The 12,366-nt window shown below is 51.0% G+C and overlaps 2 protein-coding genes across 2 annotated transcripts in view; both read left to right on the plus strand.

Annotated features, from left to right (window-relative positions):
• Positions 1 to 6,058, plus strand: part of LOC142906529 (E3 ubiquitin/ISG15 ligase TRIM25-like) — a 79,748-nt gene extending 73,690 nt beyond the window's left edge. Inside the window, exons 11-12 of the mRNA XM_076054536.1 lie at positions 3,786 to 4,024; positions 5,500 to 6,058. The gene's annotated coding sequence lies outside the window, so the exon portion shown is untranslated. The remainder of the gene's footprint in view (positions 1 to 3,785; positions 4,025 to 5,499) is intronic.
• The window catches only part of LOC116957910 (potassium voltage-gated channel subfamily A member 1-like), a 6,859-nt gene continuing 420 nt past the window's right edge, over positions 5,928 to 12,366 (plus strand). The window contains exons 1-3 of the mRNA XM_076054537.1: positions 5,928 to 6,027; positions 6,127 to 6,449; positions 10,750 to 12,106. Of these exons, the coding sequence (XP_075910652.1) occupies positions 5,928 to 6,027; positions 6,127 to 6,449; positions 10,750 to 12,106 (1,780 nt within the window). The remainder of the gene's footprint in view (positions 6,028 to 6,126; positions 6,450 to 10,749; positions 12,107 to 12,366) is intronic.

The raw sequence follows: 12,366 nt of genomic DNA on the forward strand, positions 1-12,366 counted from the left end.
CCACTGATAATGTAGTTACTACACCACTGATAATGTAGTCACTACGCCACTGATAATGTAGTTACTACGCCACTGATAATGTAGTTACTACACCACTGATAATGTAGTTACTACACCACTGATAATGTAGTTACTACGTCACTGATAATGTAGTCACTACGTCACTGATAATGTAGTCACTACGCCACTGATAATGTAGTCACTACACCACTGATAATGTAGTTACTACACCACTGATAATGTAGTTACTACACCACTGATAATGTAGTTACTACACCACTGATAATGTAGTCACTACGTCACTGATAATGTAGTCACTACGCCACTGATAATGTAGTCACTACACCACTGATAATGTAGTTACTACACCACTGATAATGTAGTTACTACACCACTGATAATGTAGTTACTACACCACTGATAATGTAGTCACTACACCACTGATAATGTAGTCACTACACCACTGATAATGTAGTTACTACACCACTGATAATGTAGTTACTACACCACTGATAATGTAGTTACTACGCCACTGATAATGTAGTTACTACACCACTGATAATGTAGTTACTACGTCACTGATAATGTAGTCACTACACCACTGATAATGTAGTCACTACACCACTGATAATGTAGTTTACTACACCAATGATAATGTAGTTACTACACCACTGATAATGTAGTTACTACACCACTGATAATGTAGTCACTACACCACTGATAATGTAGTTACTACGCCACTGATAATGTAGTTACTACGCCACTGATAATGTAGTTACTACACCACTGATAATGTAGTTACTACACCACTGATAATGTAGTTACTACGCCACTGGTAATGTAGTTACGACGTCACTGATAATGTAGTTACTACGTCACTGATGATGTAGTTACTACACCACTGAAAATGTAGTTACTACACCACTGATAATGTAGTTACTACACCAATGATAATGTAGTCACTACACCACTGATAATGTAGTTACTACGCCACTGATAATGTAGTTACTACACCACTGATAATGTAGTCACTACTCCACTGATAATGTAGTTACTACGCCACTGATAATGTAGTTACTACACCACTGATAATGTAGTTACTACACCACTGATAATGTAGTCACTACACCACTGATAATGTAGTTACTACACCACTGATAATGTAGTTACTACACCACTGATAATGTAGTTACTACGCCACTGATAATGTAGTTACTACGCCACTGATAATGTAGTTACTACGCCACTGATAATGTAGTTACTACGTCACTGATAATGTAGTTACTACGTCACTGATAATGTAGTTACTACACCACTAATAATGTAGTCACTACACCACTGATAATGTAGTTACTACACCACTGATAATGTAGTTACTACACCACTGATAATGTAGTTTACTACACCACTGATAATGTAGTTACTACACCACTGATAATGTAGTTACTACACCACTGATAATGTAGTTACTACACCACTGATAATGTAGTTACTACACCACTGATAATGTAGTTACTATGCCACTGATAATGCAGTTACTACACCACTGATAATGTAGTCACTACACCACTGATAATGTAGTTTACTACACCACTGATAATGTAGTTACTACACCACTGATAATGTAGTAACTATACCACTGATAATGTAGTTACTACACCACTGATAATGTAGTTACTACACCACTGATAATGTAGTTACTACACCACTGATAATGTAGTTACTACATCACTGATAACGTAGTTACTACGTCACTGATAATGTAGTTACTACACCACTGATAATGTAGTTACTACACCACTGATAATGTAGTTACTACACCACTGATAATGTAGTTACTACACCACTGATAATGTAGTTACTACACCACTGATAATGTAGTTACTACGCCACTGATAATGTAGTTACTACGCCACTGATAATGTAGTTACTACGTCACTGATAATGTAGTTACTACACCACTGATAATGTAGTCACTACACCACTGATAATGTAGTTACTACACCACTGATAATGTAGTCACTACACTACTGATAATGTAGTTACTACACCACTGATAATGTAGTCACTACACCACTGATAATGTAGTCACTACACTACTGATAATGTAGTTACTACACCACTGATAATGTAGTTACTACACCACTGATAATGTAGTTACTACACCACTGATAATGTAGTTACTACGCCACTGATAATGTAGTTACTACGCCACTGATAATGTAGTTACTACGCCACTGATAATGTAGTTACTACACCACTGATAATGTAGTCACTACGCCACTGATAATGTAGTTACTACGTCACTGATAATGTAGTTACTACATCACTGATAATGTAGTTACTACACCACTGATAATGTAGTTACTACGCCACTGATAATGTAGTTACTACGCCACTGATAATGTAGTTACTACACCACTAATAATGTAGTGACTACACCACTGATAACGTAGTTACTACACCACTGATAATGTAGTTACTACACCACTGATAATGTAGTTACTACACCACTGATAATGTAGTTACTACACCACTGATAATGTAGTCACTACGCCACTGATAATGTAGTTACTACACCACTGATGATGTAGTTACTACACCACTGATAATGTAGTTACTACACCACTGATGATGTAGTTACTACACCACTGATAACGTAGTTACTACACCACTGATAATGTAGTTACTACACCACTGATAATGTAGTTACTACGCCACTGATAATGTAGTTACTACAAAACTGATAATGTAGTTACTACGCCACTGATAATGTAGTTACTACACCACTGATAACGTAGTTACTACGTCACTGATAATGTAGTTACTACACCACTGATAATGTAGTTACTACACCACTGATAATGTAGTCACTACACCACTGATAATGTAGTTACTACGCCACTGATGATGTAGTCACTACACCACTGATAATGTAGTTACTACACTACTGATAATGTAGTTACTACGCCACTGATAATGTAGTTACTACACCAATGGTAACGTAGTTATCACACCACTGATAATATAGTTACTACACCACTGATAATGTAGTTATTACACCACTGATAATGTAGTTACTACACCAATGATAATGTAGTCACTACTCCACTGATAATGTAGTTACTACGCCACTGATAATGTAGTTATTACACCACTGATAATGTAGTTACTACACCACTGATAATGTAGTTACTACACCAATGATAATGTAGTCACTACTCCACTGATAATGTAGTCACTACGCCACTGATAATGTAGTTACTACACCAATGATAATGTAGTCACTACTCCACTGATAATGTAGTTACTACACCAATGATAATGTAGTTACTACACCACTGATCATGTAGTTACTACGTCACTGATAATGTAGTTACTACGTCATTGATAATGTAGTTACTACACCACTGATAATGTAGTTATTACACCACTGATAATGTAGTTACTACACCACTGATAATGTAGTTACTACACCACTGATAATGTAGTTACTACACCACTGATAATGTAGTAACTACACCACTGATAATGTAGTTACTACACCAATGGTAACGTAGTCACTACACCAATGATAATGTAGTTACTACACCACTGATAATGTAGTCACTACACCACTGATAATGTAGTTACTACACCAATGGTAACGTAGTCACTACACCAATGATAATGTAGTTACAACACGATGGGCCATGCCAGGCATGTGAACGGCCGTCTGTACCAGATCTCCGTTGAGGTGGCGGTGATGTGTGTGCGTGTGTGTGCGTGACCTCCGCATCTCAAAGCGTGGAGACCTTGGATGGGAAAGCGACACCATCACCACCACGACCGCCACAACCACCAGAACCACCACGGTCTCCACCGCAACGATCGATCATCCTCGGCACCACATCCATCATCAATCATCGACGTAGAGCAGTCAGAGCCACTGCCTCCGATCGCTCGTCCGTTCACCAGCGGTCAGTAGCCTGCCTGTCGCTCTTCTATCGCTACTACTACGACGACGACGACTACCGATAGCGCGGTAAGGGTTCCCGTGAACCTCGCCAATTCCTCCACCCAGGACTCGCTCTGTACCAGATATTGTTACATCTCATCCACCACCGCCACCACCACCACCACACTGAAGGACACAACAAACCACTCACTCACTTACCCGCTTACTCACCCACTCACTAATTCATTCACCCATTTACTCACCCGCTCACTAATTCACTCACTCATTCACTCATTGATTGGCCCATTCACTAATTCACTAATTCATTCACCCATTCACTAATTCACTCACTCATTCACCCATTGATCGGCCCATTCGTTAATTCACTAATTCATTCACCCATTTACTCACTCACTAATTCACTCACTCATTCACTCATTGATTGGCCCATTCACTAATTCACTAATTCATTCACCCATTCACTAATTCACTCACTCGTTCACCCATTGATCGGCCCATTCATTAATTCACTAACTCATTCACCCATTTACTCACCCGCTCACTAATTCACGCACTCATTCACCCATTGATCGGCCCATTCACTAATTCACTAATTCATTCACCCACTTACTCACCCACTCACTAATTCACTCACTTGCTCACCCATTGATCGGCCCATTCACTAATTCACGAAATCATTAACCCACTGACTCACCCATTCATCAATTCACTCACTCATTCACCAATTGATTGGCCTATTCACTTATTCACTAATTCATTCACCCACTTACCCACTCACTAATTCACTCACTAATTCACCCACTTACTCACCCACTCACTAATTCACTCACTCATTCACCCACTTACTCACCCACTCACTAATTCACTCACTCATTCACCCATTGTTTGGCTCATTCACTAATTCACGAAATCATTAACCCACTTACTCACCCACTCACTAATTCACTCACTCATTCATCAATTGATTGGCCTATTCACTTATTAATTCACTCACTTACTCACCCACTCACTAATTCACTCACTCATTCACCCACTTACTCACCCACTCACTAATTCACTCACTCATTCACCCACTTACTCACCCACTCACTAATCCACTCACTCATTCAACCATTGATTGGCCCATTGACTAATTCACAAAATCATTAACCCACTTACTCACCCATTGACTAATTCACTCACTCACCCGCTCACCCATTCACTAATTTACTCACTCACCCATTCACTAATTTACGCACTCATTCACCCACTTATCCATGTATCCACTGGTTCAGACACTCACTCACCAACTCACCACACCGCAGGCCACATTCACTTCTATCTCTGCTTCTTCCCTTGTACTGCTCCCCATGTGTAACTCCCACCACCACCACCATCATCGTCGTCGGTTCAACCCTAACCTCTCACAACAACAAACAATAATAATAACGACACCAACAGCCTCGCTCAATTCAATGAATGTATGAACTCTTGACTATAACAACCTTCAAAAGTGCTGATTGTCACTGCCCGCTCGACATTTTTTTTGCACCTGTTCACAGAGCTTGCCCCGCCCCCTCCCACCCGTTAGCCCCGCCCTCATTCTCTAGCCCCGCCCTCCAATCCACCATCCCCGTCGCCCCGCACACGCTAGCCACGCCCCTCAAACGCTCGCTCCACCCCTCATCCGTTAGCCCCGCATCCCGCCCCGCTAGCCCCGCCCTCATCCTCTAGCCCCGCCCTCCAATCCACCATCCCCGTCGCCCCGCACACGCTAGCCACGCCCCTCAAACGCTCGCTCCACCCCTCAACCGTTAGCCCCGCCTCCCAACCGCTAGCCCCGCCCTCATTCTCTAACCCCGCCCTCCAATCCACCATCCCCGTCGCCCCGCACACGCTAGCCACGCCCCTCAAACGCTCGCTCCACCCCTCACCCGTTAGCGCCCCGCCCCCTCCCACCCGCAAGCCCCGCCCCACGACGTCGTCCGCCATGACGGTGACGGCCGCGGGCGACGTGGACCCGCCCCCGCCGCGCTCGACCCCCGACGCCGCCCTCCCCTACGCCTCCTCCGACCGCTCCGCCGACGCTCGCCTCTCCACGGCCACCGCCTCCGCCGCCTCCGCCGCCTCCGCCGCCGCCTCCGCCGCCTCCGCCGCCTCCGCCGCCTCCGCCGCCTCCGCCGCCTCAGCCGCCGCCTCCGCCGCCTCCGCCGCCTCCGCCGCCTCAGCCGCCTCCGCCGCCCCCTCCTCCGCCCCGTCCCCCACCGCGTGCCGAGGGGCCTCCGCCCACCCGCGCCTCCAACCTCCGCCGGAACCGGAGCGTCGCTGCGAGCGTGTCGCCGTCAACGTCGCGGGCCTCCGCTTCGAGACGCTCTTGTCGACGCTGGAGCGCTTCCCGGACTCGCTGCTGGGCGACGGGCGACGCCGGTCGCGGCACTTCGACGCGGCGCGCAACGAGTACTACTTCGACCGCAGCCGCCCAAGCTTCGACGCCATCCTCAACTACTATCAGGTGAAAACGCTGACGGGAATAGCCCCCGCGAGGCGATGGACGCCCCGCGGGCACGGGGACAATTTCAAGCGAGGAGACGGATTCTGGAATGAGCAATCGTTGGAAGGATTCGATGAACCACGTCGGGGTCTCAATTGATTTAAATGTCGATTTAAAGCTTTCGCGGCTGCGGGGATTCCATATTCTTGGTTCTTTGGGTAAAGTCACGTAGAAGGGAAACAATAAAATAATAAAAATATAAAACAATAAAATAATAAAAATATAAAACGCTAAAATTCTCACGACGTTTCGACTGCAACACAAGAAGCAATCGTCATCGGGTGTGAAAACCACAGCAAGAACATTTGAAACACCGAGACGATTTCAACCGAGAACATGGATTCTGGCTGAGCAATCATTGGAAGGATTCGATGAACCACGTCGGGGTCTCAATTGATTTAAATGTCGATTTAAAGCTTTCGCGGCTGCGGGGATTCCATATTCTTGGTTCTTTGGGTAAAGTCACGTAGAAGGGAAACAATAAAATAATAAAAATATAAAACAATAAAATAATAAAATTATAAAACGATTAAATTCTCACGACGTTTCGACTGCAACACAAGAAGCAATCGTCATCGGGTGTGAAAACCACAGCAAGAACATTTGAAACACAGAGGCAATTTCAACCGAGAAGACGGATTCTGGCTGAGCAATCGTTGGAAGTATTCGATGAACCACGTCGGGGTCTCAATTGATTTAAATGTCGATTTAAAGCTTTCGCGGCAGCGGGGATTCCATATTCTTGGTTCTTTGGGTAAAGTCGCCACCACGTAGGAGGGAAACAATAAAATTATAAAAATATATAAAACGATAAAATTCTCACGACGTTTCGACTGCAACACCAATCGTCATCGGGTGTGAAAACCACAGCAAGAAAATTAGAAACACCGAGACGATTTCAACCGAGAAGATGGATTCTGGCTTAGCAATCATTGGAAGTATTCGATGAACCATTTCGGGTCTTAATTGATTGAAATGTCGATTTAAAGCTTTCGTGACTGCAAAGATTCCATATTCTTGGTTATTTGGGTAAAGTCACCACCACGTAGAAGGGAAACAATACAATTATAAAAATATAAAACGATAAAATTATCACGATGTTTCGACTGCAACACAAGAAGCAATCGTCATCAGGTGTGAAAACCACAGCAAGAACATTTGAAACACCGAGACAATTTCAACCGAGAAGATGGATTCTGGCTTAGCAATCATTGGAAGGATTCGATAAACGACGGGTCTTAATTGATTGATCACGCTTACGGTGGCTTTCAGACCGCATCCATTATTTTTTAGTCTCCCCCCCCCCTCCTCTTTTCCGAACATAGATGGATTCGTCCATCTGAACAAACTCTCAAATCGCTCTCCGTGGTGCTAACGTTCAGAAAAACACCGCCACTTTTTTCAAATTGTTCTTGCTGTGGTTTTCACACCTGATGAAGAGTGCTTGCATTGCAGTCGAAACGTCGTGATAATTTTATTGTTTTATATTTTTTATTATTTTATTGTTTCCCTTCTACGTGACTTTACCGAAAGAACCAAGAATACTATCAGGTGCATTTAAAATCATCCTCAACTCGTGTCGGGTCCATTAAAACTTCCTCAAGACCATCGGAACATTCTCAACTAGTGTTGAGTCCATTGAAACTACCTCAACTCACTCACTCACTCTCTCAGTCACTCAGCAAATAACTCGCCCGCACACTCGCTCACTCACTCACTCACCCAGTCACTCAGCCAATCACTCACTCACACGCTCGCTCACTCACTCGCTCGCTCACTCACTCACCAAGTCACTCAGCCAATCGCTCACCCGCATGCTCGCTCACTCACTCGCTCACTCACTCACCAAGTCACTCATCCAATCGCTCACTCACACGCTCACTCACTCGCTCACTCACTCACCAAGTCACTCAGCCAATCGCTCACCCGCATGCTCGCTCACTCACTCGCTCACTCACTCACCCAGTCACTCAGCCAATCGCTCACCCGCATGCTCGCCCGCCCGCCCGCTCGCTCACCCAGTCACTCAGCCAATCACTCACTCGCACGCTCGCTCACCCACTCGCTCACTCACTCACCAAGTCACTCATCCAATCGCTCACTCACACGCTCGCTCACTCGCTCACTCACTCACCAAGTCACTCAGCCAATCGGTCACCCGCATGCTCGCTTACTCACTTGCTCACTCACTCACTCGCCAACTCACTCAGCCAATCGCTCACCCGCATGCCCGCCCGCCCGCTCGCTCACCCAGTCACTCAGCCAATCACTCACCCGCATGCTCACCCACTCGCTCACTCACTCGCCAACTCACTCAGCCAATCGCTCACTCGCACGCTCGCTCACCCACTCGCTCGCTCACTCACTCACCAAGTCACTCATCCAATCGCTCGCTCACACGCTCGCTCGCTCGCTCACTCACTCACCAAGTCACTCATCCAATCGCTCGCTCACACGCTCACTCACTCGCTCACTCACTCACCAAGTCACTCATCCAATCGCTCACTCACCCGCTCGCTCACTCACTCGCCAACTCACTCAGCCAATCGCTCACTCGCACGCTCGCTCACCCACTCACTCACCCAGTCACTCAGCCAATCACTCACTCACACGCTCGCTCACTCACTCGCTCGCTCACTCACTCACCAAGTCACTCATCCAATCGCTCGCTCACACGCTCACTCACTCGCTCACTCACTCACTCACCAAGTCACTCATCCAATCGCTCGCTCACACGCTCGCTCACTCGCTCACTCACTCACCAAGTCACTCATCCAATCACTCGCTCACACGCTCACTCGCTCACTCACTCACTCACCAAGTCACTCAACCAATCGCTCGCCCGCATGCCCGCCCGCCCGCTCGCTCACCCAGTCACCAAGTCACTCAGCCAATCGCTCACCCGCATGCCCGCCCGCCCGCTCGCTCACCCAGTCACTCAGCCAATCACTCACTCGCACGCTCGCTCACCCACTCGCTCGCTCACTCACTCACCAAGTCACTCATCCAATCGCTCACTCACACGCTCGCTCACTCGCTCACTCGCTCACTCACCCAGTCACTCAGCCAATCGCTCACCCGCATGCCCGCCCGCCCGCTCGCTCACCCAGTCACTCAGCCAATTGCTCACTCGCACGCTCGCTCACTCACTCGCTCGCTCACTCACTCACTCACCCAGTCACTCAGCCAATCGCTCACTCGCACGCTCGCTCACTCACTCACTCGCTCACTCACCCAGTCACTCAGCCAATCGCTCACCCGCATGCCCGCCCGCCCGCTAGCTCACCCAGTCACTCAGCCAATCGCTCGCTCACACGCTCACTCACTCGCTCACTCACTCACTCACCAAGTCACTCATCCAATCGCTCGCCCGCATGCCCGCCCGCCCGCTCGCTCACCCAGTCACTCAGCCAATCGCTCACTCGCACGCTCGCTCACTCACTCGCTCGCTCACTCACTCACTCACCCAGTCACTCAGCCAATCGCTCACTCGCACGCTCGCCCGCCCGCTCGCTCACCCAGTCACTCAGCTAATCACTCACTCACATGCTCGCTCACTCGCTCACTCACTCCCCAAGTCACTCATCCAATCGCTCGCTCACACGCTCGCTCACTCGCTCGCTCACTCACTCACTCACCAAGTCACTCATCCAATCGCTCACACGCTCGCTCACTCACTCACTCACCCAGTCACTCATCCAATCGCTCACTCACACGCTCGCTCGCTCGCTCACTCACTCACCAAGTCACTCAGCCAATCGCTCACTCACCCACTCGCTCACTCACTCGCCAACTCACTCAGCCAATCGCTCACTCACTCGCTCGCTCGCTCACTCACTCACCAAGTCACTCATCCAATCGCTCACTCGCACGCTCGCTCGCTCACTCACTCACTCACCAAGTCACTCAGCCAATCGCTCACTCACACGCTCGCTCGCTCGCTCACTCACTCACCAAGTCACTCAGCCAATCGCTCACTCACCCACTCGCTCACTCACTCGCCAACTCACTCAGCCAATCGCTCACTCACTCGCTCGCTCGCTCACTCACTCACCAAGTCACTCATCCAATCGCTCACTCGCACGCTCGCTCGCTCGCCCACTCGCTCGCTCGCTCACTCACTCACCCAGTCACTCGCCAACTCACTCAGCCAATCGCTCACTCGACCCACCCCCCACCCCCACCCCCACCCCCACCCCCACCCCCACCCCCACCCCCACCCCCCCACCTCCCTCCCCCGTCCCCCCGGGGGCACCCCCAGTCCGGCGGGCGTCTGCGCTGCCCGGCCAGCGTGCCCTTGGACATGTTCGTGGAGGAGCTGAGCTTCTTCGAGCTGGGCGCCGACGCCATCGAGCGCTTCCGCGCAGCCGAGGGCCACCCCCGTTGTGAGCAGCGCCCGCTGCCCTCGGCGGCCTGGAAGCGCCGCGTCTGGCTCCTCTTCGAGCACCCCGAGAGCTCGCGGGCCGCGCGCCTCGTCGCCGGCGTCTCCGTCCTCGTCATCCTCCTCTCCATCCTCGTCTTCTGCCTCGAGACGATACCGCGCGGCCGCGGCGAACGGCCGCAGCGGGCCGGGGGCTTCTACGAGGACGAGGATGGCGGTGGTGGCAGCGGTGGTGGCGGCGACGGCTTCCCCGACGACGAGGAGGAGGACGAGGAGGAGGAGGCCAAGGCCGCCGGAGGAGGAGGAGGAGGAGGAGGAGGCCTCTCCGACGACCCGTTCTTCGCCGTGGAGTCGCTGTGCGTGGTGTGGTTCAGCGTCGAGCTGCTGGCACGCTTCCTCGCCTGCCCGGGCAAGGCGGCCTTCTTCCGCGACGTCATGAACACCATCGACGTCGTCGCCATCGTGCCGTACTTCGTCACGCTGGGCACCGAGCTGGCTGAGCGAGGCGGTGGCGGCGGAGGCGGTGGAGGCGGCGGAGGCGGCGGAGGCGGCGGAGGAGGCGGCGGAGGCGGCGGAGGCGGCGGAGGCGGCGGCGGAGGCGGTGGAGGCGGAGGCGGCGGGGCTCAGACCACGTCGCTCGCGACCCTGCGCGTCATCCGCCTCGTGCGCGTCTTCCGCGTCTTCAAGCTCTCGCGCCACTCCAAGGGCCTCCAGATCCTGGGCCAGACCCTCAGGGCGTCCATGCGCGAGCTGGGCCTGCTCATCTTCTTCCTCTTCATCGGCGTCATCCTCTTCTCGAGCGCGGCCTACTTCGCCGAGTTCGACGAGCCCCGCACGTACTTCCTGAGCATCCCGCACGCCTTCTGGTGGGCCGTCGTCACCATGACGACGGTGGGCTACGGCGACGCGGTGCCGGCGACGACCGGCGGCAAGGTGGTGGGCTCGCTGTGCGCCATCGCCGGGGTGCTCACCATCGCCCTGCCCGTGCCCGTCATCGTCAGCAACTTCAACCACTTCTACCACCGGCACACGGACGCCGAGGAGGAGGATTCGCGCGTGGCGGCGGCCGCGGCCTCGGCGGCCTCGGCGGCGGCCTCGGCGGTGGCCTCGGCGGCCTCGGTGGCCTCGGTGGCCTCGGTGGCCTCGGCCTCTTCGGGCAACGTCAGCGATTCGCGGGCGACGAAGGCGTTGCTGGCCAGGTGGTCGTCGGCCGGCTCGTGGCCGGGTGGTGGCGGCGGTGGAAAGGGAGGAGGAGGAGGAGGAGAGGGAGGAGGAGGAGAGGGAGGAGGAGGAGGAGGAGGAGGAGGAGGGGGTGGAGGAGGAGGGGGAGGAGGAGGAGGAGGAGGAGAGGGAGGAGGAGGAGGAGGAGGAGAGGGAGGAGGAGAGGGAGGAGGAGGAGGAGGAGGAGGAGGAGGAGAGGGAGGAGGAGGAGGAGAGGGAGGAGGAGGAGGAGGAGTAGGAGAGGGTGGAGGAGGAGGAGGAGGAGGAGAGGGAGGA

Source organism: Petromyzon marinus, chromosome 66 (genome assembly GCF_048934315.1).
Source record: "Petromyzon marinus isolate PM22_M1 ecotype Great Lakes invasive population chromosome 66, UKy_Petmar_22M1.pri1.0, whole genome shotgun sequence".
Classification (NCBI taxonomy): domain Eukaryota; kingdom Metazoa; phylum Chordata; class Hyperoartia; order Petromyzontiformes; family Petromyzontidae; genus Petromyzon; species Petromyzon marinus.